At 43.5% G+C, this 21,171-nt stretch overlaps 1 protein-coding gene across 6 annotated transcripts in view; it reads right to left on the bottom strand.

The window, feature by feature from the left end:
* Positions 1-5,875: 5,875 nt before the first annotated feature.
* dclk1a (doublecortin-like kinase 1a) overlaps positions 5,876-21,171 on the bottom strand; it is a 55,309-nt gene continuing 40,013 nt past the window's right edge. For 4 of the 6 annotated variants that reach the window (XM_042093011.1, XM_042093014.1, XM_042093015.1 and 1 more), the window contains 12 exons: positions 20,863-20,960; positions 14,209-14,314; positions 13,489-13,709; positions 13,180-13,299; positions 12,141-12,287; positions 10,029-10,162; positions 9,832-9,909; positions 9,512-9,608; positions 9,167-9,247; positions 8,707-8,796; positions 7,903-7,976; positions 5,876-7,465 (listed from right to left, as the gene is read on the bottom strand). In XM_042093011.1, the coding sequence (XP_041948945.1) occupies positions 7,408-7,465; positions 7,903-7,976; positions 8,707-8,796; positions 9,167-9,247; positions 9,512-9,608; positions 9,832-9,909; positions 10,029-10,162; positions 12,141-12,287; positions 13,180-13,299; positions 13,489-13,709; positions 14,209-14,314; positions 20,863-20,960 (1,304 nt within the window). In that variant the 3' untranslated portion in view covers positions 5,876-7,407. Of the gene's footprint in view, positions 7,466-7,902; positions 7,977-8,706; positions 8,797-9,166; positions 9,248-9,511; positions 9,609-9,831; positions 9,910-10,028; positions 10,163-12,140; positions 12,288-13,179; positions 13,300-13,488; positions 13,710-14,208; positions 14,315-16,175; positions 20,586-20,862; positions 20,961-21,171 lie in introns of those variants that run through there. The other 2 variants (XM_042093013.1, XM_042093016.1) reach the window with 2 other exon arrangements.

Here is a 21,171-nt window from a genome sequence, read left to right as displayed (position 1 = left end):
TGGTGAGATACTTAAAGCCAGAGGATGCCAACTTGGTGAGCAAAGTTTCATTCCTGCAAGTAGTGGGAATGTCTTATCTTTCAGTCATCCAGCCAACCAACACCTTACCTGAGCCAACACCTCAGTGGTATTGGTTCCTGTACTTTGCTAATATTTTTGTATGTGTAGTCCAATTGAGAATGACAATGGTGGTTTTACATTGCATAATAGCCATTGCCATGTTTATGCAGCATGCATGGTCTTACTCTATGATTGTGAAGCATTAGCATACATCTTGTGTTTTGTAGGTCTTTGGTAAGTGGACTGTTGTGATTGCAACAGCAGATGAGGCTCTTCATGGAACTGTGCAGCAACTCAGAAGCTCCTGGTTTGAAGTTAAACCATTTCCAGATAGCAGTGTTGTCCATTTCCACTGGCGAGAGAGAATGTGAGTGAGTGAGTTAGAGTTAAGTTTAATACTGTATCTGCAAGACCTTGATCCCCCACATCACTTATATCAGTGTCAAATTGGACATTAATCCTCTTTAAACAGCATGTGGAACAAAGAAACAGATTAATTGACATTAATGACATTATTCTCAGCACCTTGTTTGGCCTAGGAATTGAGATTGAGAGACAAGTGTCAAGTTTCACTTCCCATGATTTGTTTTTGAGACACTTTTTTTTAATGGTTTTCAGAGGAGGTGTATGCACATACGGAGCTGAAAATGCCACTGTTTATAAAGACCGGACAGCTCTCGCAAGTGAGTGAAAACCCTCAGTGTTAATTAAGTGTTACTTCAATGTGTCAAAAACATGGGACATGAGTTTTGATATGCTGTTAAATCTTTCTTTTATGCAGTTGAGTCAGAGCAGTACAAGGGTCAATACCTACACACTTGCCCTGACTGTTACTTAACCATTATAAAGGCAGAGATCAATGGTCTGTCTGGCCGCTACTTCATCTTTGCAAGTGAGTTTTGTATTATCTCAACAGAATTCACACCTCTAGGCTACTTTTTTATTACACAGGCAATTGTTATGCTGTTTCTGACCAGCTATATTTTAACATTTTACCTGTGCTTTGTACGATGAAAAACAACATCATCACATTTTATGAGTGCTAAACAAAATTGTAATAGCTCTCATAATTTGTATTATAGATAGATGCATTCTAACTACTTTATATTGTATGGATTTGTTTGTAATGCGTTATAGTTACTGAGTTCATAGAAAGTTCATTATTAGTATTATTATTAATATAGTAATATCTTCATGTATGTGCAGCTATCTTTAGTCTCTCATGCTCAAAGCTAAACAGGGTATAATTGTTTCAGAGCGAGGGGGGAGTTTAACAGACTCTGAACGGCAGAGCTTTGAAATGCAAGCAGAATGTCTGGGCTTTCTTCCAACTTATTTCACCTTCCCTAACACATCAGGTAAGGACTGTTTCTGACAGTCAAATCTGAAGTCAAGGGGAAAACATATTGATTTATCCAAAATATGCACCAGTAGATGTTTGTACAGTGCATATAAAAATTAATATTCTTTTTCAGAACTCTGCCCTGAACAGGAGCAACCTGTTAACACAAGATAAAATGAAGAAATCATAAAGTCTTTAGGTGCTGTTTGGCCCTATCGGAAAAAATCCATGTAACAGATAGAAAGATATCCATAATCCATGTGACAGATAGAAAGATATTGCACTCTTTCAGAGAGAGACAGAGAAAGAGAGAGAGAAATGTGTAACACTCTCACATATTAATGCAAGTCGGAGATGTGCATACATTTCCTATATATCCGTTTCTCATGCTGTTAATGTGTTTACTCAGATCGTTTGTGAGAAGAAATAATACAATCTAATAATCTTGTAATCATGCCTGGGATTAATGTCATGCTTGATTGTGCCCTCTCTGCCTTCATAATGCAAGACCTATGAAGCCATTAGTGACCCTGCCTGCTTCACCTCTGGCATTCCAGGGATTTACTAACCAGTATTTTGTATCAGCCGAGTGATTTTGTTAAAATAAAAGTGTTGACTAAGCATTAGTTTTAAAGGGCTTTATTTATGATTCTCTCAACAATCATGTTCCTATAATCTGAGATACACAAATCTTATGGAACAAGTAAATGAAAAGAATTCAGTCACATTTATAACAAGTTAACATTTCTTTACACAATCTAAAACATCAATGTATGATTTACTTGCCAGAAGTTCCTATGGTGTGGTTATTCAGCACTTTGCATGTTTTCATGCTTTAAAGACAAAAAGCTTAGTTAATAATAACAACTCACAATATATATATTTTTCATCAAAGAACAATTCCACAATCTACCAGAAGAATATATTTTCAAAGAGCACAGGTACCCAAAATTGTGTCAAGTTATAAGTTATAAACTGAGCTACTATTATAGAGAGGAAAAGATACAGAGGCATGTCTGGACACACACCAGCACCCAGCTCTCAAAAGCTTCAGAGTTTATTACAGGACTCACCCAGACTGGCCTGTGCATGTATCAAACTCAGAATGCTTGACCTTTGACCCTCTGGAGAAGAACATCCGATGAAGAGAACAGTCATGCACTGCCATTCATTGTATGACAAATAAAGCAAAGTACTGTAGTACATTTGTAATGAGATCTTTCACAGCTAAGGAGTTCACATCAGGACAGTGCATATTCCCATGCTCTAGTTTCAGTGTGTGTGTGTGTGTGTGTGTGTGTGTGTGTGTGCGTGCGTGCGTGCGTGCGTGCATGCGTGTGTGTGTGTGGGAACACAATGTAAGTGAGAAGGAAAGTAACACAAAGATAGTTCACATGAGCATACAGAGTAATGCCAAACCAATAAACCAATAGACTCAGATACAGCATAATACAGCCTTCAGAGTGAAAAATTGCCCATATCAAGTATTAAATAAAGATATTTGTATTCATTACTTTTAACTGAACTTAAAAAGTGCTGGTTATGACATAAAGCACAACAGGCAACAGATGGACTGAAAAAAACATACACCTACTATACCTGGACAATACACAAGAGCTACTAATCAAGCCGCTATACAAGCCAGATGGTTGTAAACAAACATTCACACCTCCTTCTCCCCACCTCCATTATACTGTAATATCCTGAAGCTCTGCCGGCCCTTAGTTTGGTAAAAAGGCTTCCTCAAACACCCTAGAGGGGGGGAAAAAATTACACTTACCAAGCCACTGCTTGCAAACCAGTGAACTTGAGTACAAATGTGTATACGGTGTCTAAACACTGCTACTTCATGCAGCTTTTAAGCATGAAGCATGAGTATTTGAGGAACATACAGTACATGGTGGAAGAGGGCCTCTCTCATCACCTCCATTAAGGGGCCTTCAGGCACTTCTGAATTGATCAAATGGAATGGAGAAAATGGAATTTGGAACAGCCACTACCACAAAAGTCACGGAAGTTTAAAACCGGTTTGTACTTTTGAACCACTGATGGGCACATAAAGTAATTGTATAGCAGCATAATACATAATAAAGGTATCCTACACATTGTCCAATGTTTTACAGCAATACTTTATCCCCAGAACCATTTCATCAGGTTTACAGTACAGTACAGGCACTGAATGGCCAACTAAAACAAACCTATTGTGCACTTTGCTGCTGGGGCAACCGTGCGGGACACATACAAAAATGTCACTCTGTGTTACATAAAAGGCTACTCTGAAGATCCCTCCCAGCATTACGTATTCAAATCCATCCCTGTGTTATACAACAACAACACGCCAGACGATATAAAAGCGTTGGACGTCCCAGCTTCTGGACGACTGGTCCCTTGTTAGTGTTCCTTCCCTGTGGTAACAGGAGCAGAGCGGAGGCAACAGCATGGCTCTCTTGTGGACTATCTCCCTGTGCGGACTCCTCTCTCTGACACTCTCTGCGTCTCCTGAGTGCGACGAGCTGGTCAAGCCTCTGGTGCTGACCGATTCATCTGCAGTAAGTTATGGGCTGGGGGGGGGGGGGGGGTGGTTCAAAAGCATGTTGAATTGTTCTAAGTTATCTGAAGGCAGAGGGTGCAGAATCAATGTATGCCTTTTCATTTGAAAAATGATCATCGTAAAAGAGCATGGGTAGCAATTTGATATTTTACAATGTATGTCTTACGCAGTTTAAATATGCATGATTACACACTCTTTCTCTCTGTTTCTTTGTGTGTGTGTGTGTGTGTGTGTGTGTGTGTGTGTGTGTGTGTGTGTGTGTGTGTGTGTGTGTGTGTGTGTGATCTAAAAGATTCATGGGAAGTGGATTGTTCTTGCTGCTCTGGGTGAGGGCACCATGCAAAAGTACCTGGGAGACATGACCAGCTCCTGGTTTGAAATCACCCCCACAAGCCAAGAGGGAAAGGTTCTGACACGATGGGGTGATAGAGTGTACGTTTGAACGCATCATCACTTGTCAGTACCAAAATATGAGAAATATAAATTCACAAGGATGATGAAGACAGATGATTGGTTAAGATACAGTCATACTAACCTAGATCTTTATTGCTATAATAATGTTATGATGCAGATGGCATATAAATATATACAATTTGTCTGTTTTCTCAGGAATGGGAAATGTCTACTTGGCAGTTTGGATGCCACAGTCTCAGGCAATAAAGCCAGCATGATTTGTAAGTATCCACTGCAGATTTTGGATTTTAATGTAATTGAAATTAATGTCTTAATGCTAACACTTAATATATATAATATATAATGAAATGAATTTAAAAAAAAACTGTTGGCAATTACTTTCTATGCACTGCGATGTATCAATTGTAGGTTTTCTAAGCCATGAATACATCAACCCCTTTATGTACCGACATCACTATGCAACACAGGATTAGAAAATATTTAAAATTGAATATGGATAATGTTTGGTAGATGTAAAGTCTTAAAAAAAACATTCCAATTCTTTGCTTAACAGTCGAGGGTGTGCTTCACGAGGGAGAATATTTGCAGAGTTGCCCTGACTGTCTTGTGTTCATGGACAACTCACGTGAGAACGACGTCTCGTCCAGATACTTATTCCTCTCCAGTAAGATCCCTGCGTTGTGGCACTCCTCCTCGACCCCATTTCAGTGCTGATTTTAACTGCTGCGATTTCCTGAATGTTGACATTGCTCATCTTTTCACCGTCTCTTAGAGAAGGAGGGTGATCTGAAAGAATCCGAGCTGGAGACTTTGAAGAAGCAAGCCGAATGCCTGAATATAGCGCAGGAAACCTACACGTATGGAACAACAGGTTTGTGTCAATTGTCATGATCATCGTCATTATCATAAATGATAAATGAAACACATCTGTCAGCTGAAATTGTACTTTGAGGTGTCCTAACATTCATGCTTTCTTCTGCAGATCTCTGCCCCTATGAAAAGGTGTCCACCCTGCAGTAGATAAAGGACATCTACAGTGTGAAAACAACATATATTGTTTAGACACATCAGTGGATCTTGATGTTCACCTTCTAATGTAGCCATCCTATACTGCTTGCCTGTGTGTGTGTGTGTGTGTGTGTGTGTGTGTGTATGTGTGTGTGACTGTATGTCAGCCATATATTTCTTTTGAAATATTCCTGTAAATGAATGAGCACTGTGGTGTTGAACACGTCTTTGTTCTTTTTATGAGACAGACACAATGTTATGGACCTATAATGCTGGGCACGCACACCTAGTTGTTTCACAAAATGCACAGCCAATGGTGGAATGATACTTTGATAGAATGGTCAAATCTGTCCACAATCTACAGTATACACATCATTTTCCAACAACAAAAGCAAGTATTGATGAACAGATGTGTAATACTCAGTTTTAGAGAACCATGTGATGTAAGACACTATGCACGTTATACAGTATGTAATAAATGCACACATGGAATCGGAGAGTGTTTTTGTTAATTATTTTAATAAACCTCTTTTGAACAGCGGTGTTAAGTCAAACAGTGCCTCCTACACCATGCACTTGATGAAATGCATTTCCATGAAGGCCAAAGGCTTCAAACATCCTCACAATAGGCCAAAGCCTCCGCATTCACTCTATGAGAGACACTGAGATGCTATAGTTACTACAACAGCTTGATTCAGTCACAGACCTATGGAAGGATGAGTAACGTTGACCAAAGTCCTTTGTCTGTCCGACAGTATCAGTGTATCAACATTGTTTCGAGCGTCACCGGCATTGCCTTCCTGTTGAAACTTTGCACGGCTTTCTGACTCGCTTCTGAAGTGCGCATCAATCCTGCGTTGGCATCCGGCTTTGGCCAGTCTTCTGTCTGCTCCCTGTGGTCACATCCGTGAGGACACGTGACACTTGCACTTGCCACCCAGCATAACACAATCTCCCTGAAGGTCATCACGGACAGCTGAGCGCTTCCCTACCAAATGGGACTCGATCAATGTTGATGTTATTGTGCTTGCTTGGGCTTATGACAACTACATGTATACACTTATAAACATTTAAAACCGTTTGCTCTTTATGTGCTCTGGTTAAGATAAAGAAATAGATTGTGGATACTAAAATAATCAGAATAATACTATGTACATAGAATAGAAAATGCTCCCACCTCAATGATACACATAGGTAGGCTAAATATTGCGTGTGGCAAGTCTTTTAATCTTTCAAAAGTGACCATTTCTGTTTGGAGACAGCAGAAGAAATGGGTGTCCATGGAACACTTAACTGATTCCCAAGCCTCTATTGCCTAAAGTTAACTAATATCTAATACTGAGCACTTTATTGGTATGAGTTGGATTTTCACATATATTTTTGGTTAAATGACAGTTAAGGACAAAAAGATGATCAAAAAAGTAAAGGTTTGTGAATGAAGAATCAGGTAGTTGTTCAGTCTGCAGTAAAGTAGTCATTTGAAGTACTCATCATTCAACATGACTATACGTGATCAGACTCAGTACTGCTGGGTGTGAGCTTGGTTTGGACACGTTCCAGAAGATTCCATAGATCTTTAAGTGTGTTAAGTGGAATAAGTAAACCAAGTCAGTGATGAACAAGAATATAAAAAAAGGGCAATAACTCTCTCAGACCCACACAAGCACATCACCACATAACTCTCCATTTCTCTGAGTGTGGTTTATGGAATGTAAGTTTCTCACAAAAAGTCTCAAAGTCACTCGTTTCTCTCCGGTTTCCCCTCATCACCCGAGTCCTCGTACACCCCATCCACCCTTTCTCTCCACTGGGTCTTCTCACCACGCTCCACAGGAGGGAGAGCTGGGAGAGTAGACTCCTGTCGGATGACCGCTGGGGTGTAGTCTCCGGACTCTGGTGTGATGGCGGGGCTGGAGCTGGGGGTGGGGACTGGGTCAGGATAGAGGTGGGAGTGGTGGTGGCTACTGGGCGGCTCTGTGGTCTGGTTGGTCTGGTGGCAGGTCAGGTCAGGTCAGGTCTGGGCTGGACCTCCTTACATCCTGGTGGCATCTTCGTCGGAAAACCGGCCCCTCCTTATCAAGAGTGGGGGTCTGGGGGAGGAGACAAGGAGTACAGGTTCAATCATCGGGTTCGCTGTTAACAGATTGACACACACACACACACACACACACACACACACACACACACACACACACACACACACACACACACACACACACAGTGAGAGAGAGCACTCATGCTATGTGTGTTTGTCTTTGCATATGTGCATAATGCACGTGTCTGCATGTGCATGTGTGCAGGACCTGCATGTGTGTGCCACTTGTATGCGTGCTTTGCTGAGTGTTGGCAAGAAAGAGTTGATAGCTTAAGCAAAGCTCCAAAACACTGGGCTTGAATCCTGCATCGGTCTGTTAATATCAGCACACAAACACACACACACACACACACACACACACACACACACACACACACACACACACACACATCACACTGACTGCCAAGGAGTTGCTATAGCAACATGACCTACCTTATCCAGTACATGCCCGGGTGCTGGTAGTAGTCTAAAGAGCCTGACCTCTGGATAGCGAACTCCTGGTCAAGCTGAACACAGAGAAATCAAACAAAGTGCATGTGTTACTCCGGAAGTAGAGAGCCTCCGCCCGAAATCTGATCACAATGCTCACACTGTCCACTAACAATCCAGCAGGCCAGCACGCTGAAAGCCACGCATGTCAACAATCAGAGTCTATTGATGACCATTCAGAGACTATTTACAGTCTTTTGAGGTTGCGAATAAGAGGGTCTGGCACCAAAACAAGGCCTGGCCTCAATAAGTCCACTGTAATTGATGGAGATCAGACAGAGAGACAAAAGGCGGAACACTAGAGTCATGGAAACATGGTGGACACAGTCGCTGCTTTTGTTAGGAGAGCAAAAGAGCTCCATTCCTGCCCAGTAACCGGGCAAACTCTGTTCCGCAGAGTGGACAAAGGGTTATGGGGGGAGGGGGGTTTGAAGGGGAGGATGGGAGATATTTTAGGAAGACTTGCATAATGCTAGCATTTTCGACAAGTAATAATAATGATGACACCATATTCTGAAGCAACTGCATCAGATATTTACATTTTCAAAGGAACATTTACATTTCATACTGCATGATAAACAAAAACAACTTAGTAAATCATCTACTGTGATCATTAAAAGAGTTGTGAGCAGTTCTCATTGTGAACAAAGAGATAAAATGACCCCCAATATTTTGCTCATAGACTAAATCCACTCATTGGGAAGTCTACCTAATTCAACGTGTAGTATTAGTAGTTGCAGCTCTTACCGTGCTGTTGGGTTTGGGGCTGGTGTTAAAGTGCTTCTTGATCTTCCCTGCTACAGACAGCTGGTGCTCATTCTCAGACAGACCATCATCCTGGGGATAAATGAATATCTGTTTACTTCACTTGTTCTCAGGGGCTGTCTATTGTTACAGTGTGAGATGACAGTGTCTGAAATGACTGATATTAAAGGGTGGGATGGATATAATAAATACCACAGCACAGGCTGGTGCATTTAAATGGCAAATATGCAATGGAGATGCATGGAAATCAACATGAGAAACTAATACCCATTATTATCAGACTGGTCTGGGTCGACATGGCAAAGTATCGAGATGTGGACACGTTTTAATCTAACTCATAATTATAAAGGAAAACAAATGAAATGGAGGGCCGTTTTGAATGTGTTATAAACGAGGGTACAAACGAGGGAGGTGGAATGAAAGCTGTTTTTGGGACACTTACATTGACCCACGGATGTTCCAGCACTTGCAGGGCTGTGTACCTCTGATCCACCTCTATCTGCAGCATGGAGGTGATCAACTCCTGTGTGTGGAGAGAGAGAGAGAGAGAGAGAGAGAGAGAGAGAGAGAGAGAGAGAGATTATTAGTGACATTGCTATTGTTGTTTTGTTGTTTTTATCATTCATTCATTTTGTTTTATTAATCTTTAAACAGATACTGCACGTGTCTATCTGTATTTGAAATATGTTCTCTTTGGGAGAAAGTCCGTGTAAATGACGCACTCTCGTTTGATCTAGAAACACATAACACATCTATATAGCACATAATTACAGATACTACAACTGACCTTTGCTGAGTCTGAGACGTTATCCCAGTATGGGAGAGGGAATTCTAGCTGTCCCAAGAGGATGTGGTCAAACAGTGTCTCCTGGTCATCATTGCTTCTGTAATAGAGGTGATCGTGTTATTACAACATTCACCAGTAGGGGGCACTGCTGTACAGTATCAAGGACGGAAAGAGAAAAAAAGAAAAGTGTTTCATAACAGCTCACACTGCTGCAATGTAATTAAAATCTAAAATTTAATGATGTACTTAGCATGAGATTACTCAGTGAATGACTTTATTTATCTGACTGAGGCTAAGGAAATTGTGCAAACAATACTCACCCACGGAAAGGAGGGAACCCACACAACAAAATGTATGTGATGACTCCTGCTGCCCAAATGTCCACCTTAAGGCCATATCTGTAGAAGAGGCAAGCAAAGGGACATGTCAGAAATCTGCAAGGGGGTCACAGAACAGCTACACATAGCATTGATTCTACAGTACAAGGAATGACCTGTCACTCTTTGCTTCAACTGACCCGGTCTCTGCTATGATCTCCGGTGCTACATAAGTCGGGGTGCCACACACAGTGTAGAGAGGTCCGTCCACCACCGTGGCCAGGCCGAAGTCGCCCAGCTTCAGAGACTTAGTCCCATCCTGTCGCTCGTAAACCTGCAGCGAGGGAGAGATGAGAAAAAGCATGAGGAGAGAGCCTTCACCTCCTATTACTCTAGACTAGCACGGCCAATATGTGACATGAGATACACATAAAAGCATAAACTGAAGGTAATTGAGTTCAGCACTGTTTGGATGAGTATTGTCCACAAAACATGAAATGGAGCATTTCAGGTTAAACACTCTTCATTATGTAATCCCCAAAGATGTAAATAAACTACTTCAATCATGTTCAGTACCTCAATAACAAAAAACAGGCCGGAACTGGGACAATGGCACATAAACCCAGTGCATTCAAATATTGGCAGCCAAAAGCTCTCATCTCACAGACAAATCAAACACTCAAGGATAAGAGCGACTGCTGATGTTTGTGTGTGTGTGTGTGTATGTGTGTGTGTGTGTGTGTGTGTGTATGTGTGTGTGTGTGTGTGTGTGTGTGTGTTAGTGTGTTTGTGTGTGTGTGTGTGTGTGTGTGTAAGTGTTGCGCAGCCGCTGTAGGATTAGACACAGACCAGCTTTGTTTGCTGTTACATAAGGTGTGTAGCAATGCGTTAAACACAACTAAAAAGGAGAAAGCCCAGGATCCTGAGGGTATCAGTGTGGCTTTATGGAGAAAGGCATGCTTCCAGCCACAAGCAATTATCTTTAGTGCACACAAGTGAGCGAGAGAGGGAGAGAGAGCGAGTGCATGAGATCGCCAACAGCAGAGGCAATTTGGCCCTCCGCCCGTACGTCTGAGGAAGGGAAACGTTGATTAAATTTGACCAGGACAAGAGCAAGAGGTAGCAGGCAGGGAAGTGATACTACAGACACACACACACACACACACACACACACATACATACACACACACACACACACACACACACACATACACACACACACACACACACACACACATACATACACACACACACACACACCCATGGGGTCATGATGCAGGGGAAGCAGTTTGACGTCTGTGCCTGTGAAACACTAATGGCTAGACAGAGCCTGTGGATAGACCTCAACAGTTGTTAAATCCTTAAATCCTTAAGGGAAAGGATGATTACCCTTAAATCCAAGCAACCACTCCATCATCTTCTAAAGCACTCAGTATTTTGTCTGATGCTTGCATCTTGCTTTTATATAGCCGCCATTTTAGAAACACTGCTATACAGTCATGGCAATAAAAGTCTGAATTTGTTTCCCCCTGAAAGGCTAGATGGAGATTTGGTACAGAGGAGGGTGACAGGGTAAGCGCCCAGCTCTGGTACGTTGATGTCGTCTAGAGGCTAGGAGAGAAAGGGGCCAGCTGGCTTGAATCATGTCTGCCTCCTCCATGCGCTCTCTCTCTCTCTCTCTCTCTCTCTCTCTCTCTCTCTCTCTCTCTGTCTCTGACTGAGTCACCCCGGTAGACTGAGCTGTCGCTGGGGTGCTGCTGCGTCTGCTGCCTGTGCTCGTGGGGGCTCGGGTGATTCAGCAGTGGCTTCGCTCTGCACCGCACCGCCGCAGTGGGGGGTGGGGGTGGGTGGGGTTGGGAGGGGGTCTCAGAGATGAGATGATCAATTGCGTGGGCCGAGCTCACACACATACACACACAGATGCAGAAAAAATGCTCAGATACACGCACACACACATATACACACAAACACACACACATGCGCACACACAAACATCACCCCCCCCCAAACACACACATACACACAAAAACACCCCTAGCCATAACACACACACACACACACACACACACACACACACACACACACACAGGAAGTGACATGTGCTTGAAGGCATGGTTGGGTGCTTGTTCCTCTGCAAGGGCTTTCACACATCTCCGTCCTGCCGGGCAGGAAGTGAGAGGCCGTCATCATCCTCACATCCCCAACGCCTGGGTTCACCTCCACACGGCTCCCTTACATAACGCATCGGCGGTGATGATTAATGGAGACCCCCACGGTGCACTGCGGTGCACTCACACACACTGTTGTCTCACCAGCAGGTTCTCAGGTTTGATGTCCCGGTGCACGATGTTCAGGCTGTGGAGGTATTTGATGGCGTTGGCCAGGTGGAACAGCATACGGCCAGCGTCGCGCTCTGTGTATCTGTTTGCTGAGGTGATGGCATCAAAAAGGTCTCCGCCCTGCAGAGAAAGATGAGTGTTGCTTGCATAACCATTCAAGTGTTGAATTGCATTATGCTCATAAATCATAAATGCCAGTTGGCGTGCCAATGCTATCTAAATGTTAAAATGCTGGTCCAGTACATTTCCGAGTACATTTACATTTACTCATTTAGACACTTTTATCCAAAGCGACATCCATATGGGGTGGTGGTAGCGTAGTGGTTAAGGAGCTGGGCTAGTATGCAGTAGCCTGAAACGTTGTGGGTTCAATTCCCGTGTGTCCTTGAGCAAGAAACTTAACCCCAAGTTGCTCTGGGAATAATGTAGTCCCTTGTAATATAGTTGACTTATATAAGTCACTTTGGATGAAAAAAGTGTCTGATAAATGTTAATTATATTACAAGGGCCATTGTCATTCATTAAACTGAGTACAGTGCAGTAGTATAGGACATTTCGGAATCATATATGCACTGTCTTTGCTAGCTGCTGTAGTGCCTGATCATTGCCAGATTGCCAGATTCCTCTTTTGGGGAGAAATCCTTCGTCATGACCTCAATCTGAGCTATGGGTGCATGGCTTGGGAAATCCCCTTTCACAGGGAACTAAGTGGAGCAGGGGCAGCCTAAAATAGTGTGTCTGTTCACACAGCCAGCAGTCTTTGAAGGAGGCAGCTATCTATTACTCAGTTCATCTGTAAGCTCATAAAGTGTGTGATTTCACCCCATAATCACGACTTTACCTAAACTTGAACAATACATTTTCTTTATGTGTTTGACTGTGTTTGTGTTTGTGTGTGTTTGTGTGTGTATGTGTTTGTGTGTGTGTGTGAGGATATGTGTGCATGATTTGACATACCCTACATTTAGAAACGTGAACACATTATACATGGCATTTAAAAAGTTCTATGTACCTTGACCAGCTCCATGACCAGGTAGAGTTCGCTGTATGTGTCCATCTCCTCGATTAGCAACACAATGTTTGGATGCTTCACTCGTCTCAAGATAGCCACCTCGTTCTGGACCATGTGCTCCTGCAGAAGCGACACAAAAGTTTACTGGTCAGAATGTTCTGGGTCATCAAGAACCTCATTTATAAATCATGATAGACATGTCATCAGTGCTAATTAATAGATCCGCATGGACTACCAAACAAATAGAAATATATTTTTTAAAAGGAAATGAATGGTCCCAAAGAAGGAAAACATTGGTGTCTTGTTTACCTTTCCCTGACATCTGCCCTTGTTGATGATCTTCAAAGCGTACGCCCTGCCAGTGGAATGCTCCACACACTCTCGCACCACAGCGAAGTTCCCGTCTCCGATCATGCGCCCGACCTTATACCTGTCGGAGATGGAGGCTGGCACCACTGGACAGTCATCCACCTCAGGGGCAACTTCGGGGGTGACTGTCAGGGCAACTTCGAATTCAGGTTCAACCTCAACTGAAACACAGGGCAGGAGACCCACATCAATCATCATCATCATCATCATCATCATCAACAACAACATCAACATTTCATAATTAATTATTTCCATCAATTTCATAACCTAAACTGATGATATTTAGCTCAAGATGGAAAAGCATTGATTTGGGGTTCATTTCATTTCATTGCCCCTGTACCCAGGATCCATAATCATCAACCAACTCAACTGGCAGTTGTTATCTTCTCTATAAACCAGACAAAATTGTTCAGCACTATCATGCAAAATGCTAATTTTAGCAGTATGACAGTAGCACTTCTGCTTCTCCTTATATAGACCCTTTCAACAAGGTAAACAAAAACAATGCTTGAACATTCTATTTGGGCCCCAATCTACTTCCTCTGCATTAAGATAACATATGGAATGTTAAAAAGGAAGTCTTGTGGGGCCAACTATGAGGCTGATAATGGAACTCTCTTGAAAGGGTCTATAAGAGAAACCACCTGGGAGGCACCTTACCATCACTTATCTGTCCATCAGTCATCTGCTCATCATGGATCTGTTCGTCTCCCTCGTCTAGAGAGACCTTTGCAGAGTCAAGAGAAATGGAGGAGCCAGTGGAGCCCTGGGAGAGAGAGAGAGAGAGAGAGATGGAGAGAGAGAGAGAGAGAGAGAGAGAGAGAGATGGAGAGAGAGATGGAGAGAGAGGAAAGGGAGAGAGAGAGATGGAGAGAGAGAGAGAGAGAGATGGAGAGAGAGGAAAGGGAGGGGAGTGAGAGATGAGCAGGAAAAGAGAGAGAGAGAGAGGAAGAGGTAGCTTATCAACACAATGAATTCAAACTCAGTGGAAAGTGGAAACCTACTGCATGTGAGCACTTCCACACATCCCACCTTTGGGTTCTGCATGGTCCCTCTCAGCCCCCAAAACACCTCTCCCCCTGCCCCCTCCCTCTCTCTCCAGGTGTGCTTCTCCTCCGGACACACGGCAGCAGGTAAACAGCAAACAACTTGATGCCCCGTTCACCGGTTGCCATGACAGCAGGCAGCAAAAGTCAGAAGGTTACCAATGGTGCTATAAATTGGTTTTCTCTCATGTCCGCCGTCAGTCATGCTGAGTACCCAATACCCCCCCCCAGCCCTCACCCCCCTCTGGGTTTCAGGGATAAAGTCATTGGAATTCATCCTATTGCTCTGAGCCCTCTCAGTTCTCTGTCGAAAGCACAAGGCAGTAATTGGGCATATGGGCACAGGTGACACCCTCTCACCTCAACCCCGGAGAGACACAAGAGTGTGAAATGCCACTAATGGCTGTAATTATGGGTAAACACTGCAAGTGCAGAACAGGGAACATTCTGAAAAAACACTTCCATTTGATGTGTAGTTGAAAGACATCAGCCTGGAGAGACATTGCGTGTTGGATCAGACATTAATGAAAAGACGAGCGGGTTGTTGAGCCTATTTTAGTTCCGTTTCTCTCCCTGTTCCCTGTCCTGTTCTCCTCACATTACTGTTCACTGATACCACTGAAACAAACCACTGTTTCCATGGAAACTGGCAAAGAGAGCAACACCATTTCCATTGAATGAGGCGAGCTTGTGCCCATATAAAGGCGCTTCTTCCTTCCAGACAGGAAGCGAGCTCAGACACCTGTCCAAATAAGTCATTTCCTGTGTCTAACCAAGTCTGCAGAATTCAGAATTAATCAGAAGAGCACTACTAGTTATTAGAGACTGGCTATGAACACATGATCCTAGCAAATGTTGACTGAGTATATTGGTAAAGAATTTTTACTGTATCCATATAAATATTACAGATAAGTAGCAATCTGGCTTTATGTTTTTGATTTTAGACAGTTGTACTAGTGTAGGTGCTGTTGTGAGCTTTGAGGGTTGCAGTAGGTTACTGATAAGAGGTACCGACTGATCCCTGATTGAGATGAACAAACACTAATCTCTGGCTAGTCGTTGGAGTTGTGCTTAGAGCTGCTTTTATAATCCTGTGCACGCTCACTACCACAGATACTTCCACTTTCCCACATGCTCTTGCATACTGTTTAATGTGACCTCTATACTGTATACCATTTATATAGATGCAGCATGCCTCAGATGTCTTTCTGCTGATTGTTCCTATTTAAAACAAGAGTGCTATGCACTATTCATGCATGTTTTCCAATGAACTCAGTTGTATCCCATCCAACTCGTTGCTTGCATGAGAGGGAAAATATTCTTAAGCCCCCCCTAAACCTACCCCCCAGCCCCCCACCCCCAATATCCAACGGCACCTCCTGTTCCCAGTACACAGCTCTACCCCTCACTGCCAACCCCTCAGCCAGAGACCAGAGAGAGTTTGAGGGAGACGGGGTGATACTCTCATCCCGTCTGGATTAGGGCCGAGGCGGAGGCCCTCGCTGCCCTGGGCCTCCCTGATTGGTGAAGACAGAACAAAATCCCTGTGTCCTAATGAGACACGTGGGGACAGACATTAAAAAAAAAAAAATGTACAAAAAAAAAAAACGTACAAGTAACCGTAACGCCACGTGGAAATGAATATCTCCTCTGCGAAGGATCCGAAAGCGTTGACAGTTCTGTTTTATCTGCCCAGTACACACACCACTGGCCCCTGTGAACGTGACAGCGATTCCAACCTTTTTTTTTCTACAGCGGGTTTAAATCTCATCCCGTCCTAAAGTATCTGCCAACTGAGGGCTAAAGTATCTTCCAACTGAGGGCTGTGTTGTATGAGGCACATGTATTGCATGCTACTCGCGTTGCTAACATGATTAAAAAACTCCCCAAAAGGCTGTGCGAGCGGCTTTATTTCCTCACAGGACTGACCTAAATAAGGGGGAAATGGTTGAGATTTGTCTAACTACTAAAGACATCAAGCTGGACTTTGGCTTGGTTCTTGTTTAATAACTCAGGAAAGGTTCCAGATTCATATGAAACACAACATATACACAATGATGCTGTCCACAACAAGCACATAACACATGCAATATTCACAGGATGAAGCTTGGATGAAATGAGAGAATAACTAAATGACATGAAAACAATAGGAAAAACAATGGAAATCAAATAATAGATTTAGAATCCTATTTAGATCCTACTGAGATTTAGAAAACAAAATGGCCCTATAATTGCTCAGCAAATCAAAATGAACGAGGAGAGACTGACAAACATCACAACATGAATGAAAGAAAAAAAGAACAAAAGAACAAATCTACAGAACATTCAGAAATGAGATGGGGAATGCTGCACACATATGTAACAGAAGGTAAACCCCAAGACAACCAAACCCGAGACTGACAATGAATGAGACCAGTATCACACTGTTACCCGGGTGAATAAATAAGATGTTGAATGGCAGTTGTAGAAGATGAACAGATAATCTGTACATTGCTGGTTTTTGAGAGTTTAATGACAATGAATGGTAAATGGGAGGTTGCACTAACAACCAAAAAAATGCCAAAACATGAGCTGTACAGATACTAGGCAAAGTGTTTGCAGGAGGGAGATGCTGTTTATGACAGTAGACGCTATTTGGATGGATGTGAGATGCATGAGAGAAACACAATTTGCACCATGAGAGACAAATACACCACATGCATTACACCATCACCTCCCACCACACAAACCTTTACAAAACGACCCCCAAATAAACAAACAAACACACAAACAATATACATACAGCAGAAAACAAATGTACAAATCAATTGCACTCTCAACTGGACTCCACAGCACACATGCAACCAAACAGACACTGATGAAGCGAAAGAGCATGCAACTCATCAGGCGTGAGCACCCTGTGGCCAGCTAGTAATGGTTAACGTGTGAGAGATAAGGAGACGACAGGGGAGAGGTGAGATGCCATCCCCACTGACACCCACATAGCGTGTGAAGTGTGTGGAGATTTGGCCTTTAAATGAAATGACGCCGGAAGTGAAAATGTGAAGAAATGAAATTTGAAAAAAAGAGGGGAAAAAAGCACAGCACCATTTTTTTTCCATGATCACTAACATGGTTTTAATTGTGGTTGACCCTCTTTCTGTTTGCGGATGAAGGAAAGGGGGAAGGGAGAGTTAACCATGTGTGTGTGTGTGTGTGTGTGTGTGTGTGTGTGTGTGTGTGTGTGTGTGTGTGTGTGAGAAAGAGCCTTAGGATACATGGCCAGCAACTATACAGTGAGGAGAATGCTAAAGATTTTCCTCTTGTCTCGTTAATGTCTTTAACTGGGTCACACTAGATCATGCCTTTCTCTGCATGCCTGGATCCATGATGGAGCTTCAGGATGAGAATAATGATCCATGAATAATGAACCAGATATGGTCATGTTAAATCATTAAAATATTGGTGAAACAATGAGAAGAAAACAAATTCATTTCAATTACAAAATATGATTGAAAGGATAACAATGGATTTGGTTAATGCTACTGTATGATGAAATGAATATGCTTTCTATGTGAGGGAGGTGCCTGAAAATATCTATTATACTGAGTTATGCTGCCAGGGAGGAATGATGGGCATTTGTCCCAGTTTTCAGTGCCAAGACTACCTTACTTTAGGGACTTCACCCACAAATCTCTAGTTTCCAAAGTCTATTGATCTTTTAATGCCTGTAAAACTACTCCTACCAAAGATGCTAGGGCCTACCAGCTAGGCAATGAGTGATGGAAAATGGGCAGACTTTGATACACTGAATTCTGAATGAGGACATACATTTGGTCTCAGCAGCTCTCCATGGTATGCGACACAAAACCTGCAACAGATCTGCCTAGAGGACACGGAAACGTGCGCAGCAGGCGGCACACACTCGCTAGCTCTCTATGCTGTGACAACACTCGCTAGCTCTCTATGCTGTGACACACTCGCTAGCTCTCTATGCTGTGACATATCTAGAGTTCCACATCATTATTACACAGGAGCAAAGTGCGTCACATACACTGAAGCCGTCATGAGCCCCCAAACCGATGCCACTAAGCTCAACCTGTTCATGACCTCAGGTGTCCTTGCCAGGTGTCCTTGGCAGGTGTCCTTGCCTTTCTGTGCATTGTGGATGAGTTTTGTGATGAGGATGCAGCAAAAGCGCTTACAGCCAGACCTGAGCATTGCACGGAAGCAGAGCTTCTCAGCGAGCATATGGAAAATACATCTCACTCATGTGGGAGATGGTCCCCTTCCCCCCATTCACAGATTGTGAAGTAGGGTTTTCTCCTCCCATCCACCACCACCCCCCACTTTCCTCCTCTCTGTCTTCAAAGTGCGACCCACTTATGAAGCAGATGGTTGAAAAGCTACTATGATGCCTCTGCCTTGCACTGATATGGCTGTCCCAAATTCTGCCTCATGGAGGGATCAGACAGATGAGAGCAGAGAGAGAGAGAGAGAGAGAGAGAGAGAGAGAGAGGACTGTTCTTTCATCAGAATGAAAATCAGGATGGGATTTGCCAGCAGCCTCCTTTCAAACATCACTGAATGTCATACTTGTGTATGACTTGTGTGCTGTTTGAGGGATGTGCTCAATGGGGCTGTAAGAAGAGTTTTAAAATTCTTCTCAAATTCGTTAATGGAAATGTTTTTGTCTCTCTATGAAGAAAAAAAACATAGTCTATGCTAGTTCCCATCCACAACCGCACCCTGGCACGACTGAGGACACGAACAGGAGTTACACAGCGGTATAAACATAGAATAACGTGTTTTACATTATTTAGCAGTGTCTAAAAATAACAAAACTCTTGCCTTGCTTCCTGTGTACCCAGGGCACGTATTTTCAATGCAGAGATAAGTTCCGGAAAGAAAGGAGTCCTGAACACTGAATTCTGATGAAGTTCTCATTTGGGGGTTGGGGCGAATAATCTGTGAATCTGGTAAACGACAGGACAGAAAGGTACTTCCTGTCAGGCCTGGAATAACATGACTGATTCCAGGTCAGTCTCTAATCCTCTGTGTTGCCTGAGGAGGGCATCCTCCAATTAATCCTCGCCCGGGTCAGTAATGGCACACTTCACAGAAGCGCTAAGCAGCAAATCAAATGCCACACGTTTTTTCTCCTCACAGGCTCTGACCACTTGACCACTGCCAACCATTAAATCCGCTGGCAGCTATGGATAGAGTGGCAAGTGTTAAATCTACTGGATGGGGGGCTGGAGGCCTCGAGACTAGAGGATAAGGTCATGGCGGACAAACAAAGCGGGAGGAAGGGCACAGAAATTATTTTTTTAGCTTAGCGCTAGAACAAAATTATGCACAGCCACCAATGACAAGCGAGATTGGGGCCTGGACTTTTCGGGTTTAACATTCAACGCTTCTAGAATTAAACCTCTCCCTGTCATAAGTCTCGAAGGCGGGATTAGGGGATTGCTTTGATGTAGTCGCACACACACACACAAACACACACACACACACCACACACACACGACCACAGGCCTGCATGCTTAAACCCCACTCTCACACACAGACTCTCGGACGGAAAGAGAACGGCAGAGAAATCCCATCATCCCTGTCGAGTTGCATGCTCATTTCCTTTGTCTTTTGCTTTGTGGTAGCTTTAATTCACACAGATGGTTCACTAGCACGTCTCTAGCATGAAAAGCACGTTACACTCGTACAGAACAACAAATCTAGCAAAAAGGCAGCGGGGGCACTCTCCACTGTCAATCACTGGCGTTTGGGGCTCTCGAAAAACCACAATGATGGCATGAGAACGGAGAAAGAGAGAGAGAGAGCGCCTCGCGGGACGAATCCAATGCAGCTGCCTCGGCCCAGTCAGTGGTCAGCCACCCCATTCACAGACTCTAAGGTTTTCAGGGGATTACTCAATTGGTCTTCCAACACGCTAATTCCGCTATCAGAACTCAAGGGAGTTCAAGCTGTGCATTCAGTTGTGACCTGGTCCTTGTCCTGAGAAGACAGAAGGGGCAGGGGGTTGGGTGTTATAAAGTAGAAGGGCCTTGACAGCGTGTCTTCGGGGGGTAAGATGCTAGCTTCTACGCACTGGGGACTAACAGAGGAGGACAACACTCACATGGGTTGGGTGTGTGAATCTAGGAATGTGTGAAGTGTGAGAAAGAAAGAAGAGGGGAAGAAAGTGAGTGAGGAAGGGGCACGAAGGAGAGAGAGAGAGATAGAGAGAGAGAGAGAGAAAGTATGAGAGAAAGATGATCACAGGTGATCTTACCTTGCGTTTTCTCATGTTGGCTTGGCTGATGGGTGAGGGGCTGGGTGACTTCATGGAGTGAGGCGTTGTCGATACCGGACTTGCTGAAGTCCCATTCACTGAGGAGAAGAGAGAGACTGGCATCAGTATCGAAACGCACACACTGAATGGGAGAGATTACAGCCTGCACCAACCTCCCTCACACTCACAGGAATTCATTGAAACTGAGGAGGAGAGGGATGAAGAGGATGTGGAGGAGGAGGAGGAGGACAGAAAAAATAGTCCACAGTGCTGCTTTTTCCATCTCTAAAACAGGCAAAATATACAGTC

Source organism: Alosa sapidissima, chromosome 5 (assembly GCF_018492685.1).
Source record: "Alosa sapidissima isolate fAloSap1 chromosome 5, fAloSap1.pri, whole genome shotgun sequence".
NCBI lineage: Eukaryota > Metazoa > Chordata > Actinopteri > Clupeiformes > Clupeidae > Alosa > Alosa sapidissima.
This window is presented reverse-complemented; position numbering and strand designations above follow the sequence as displayed.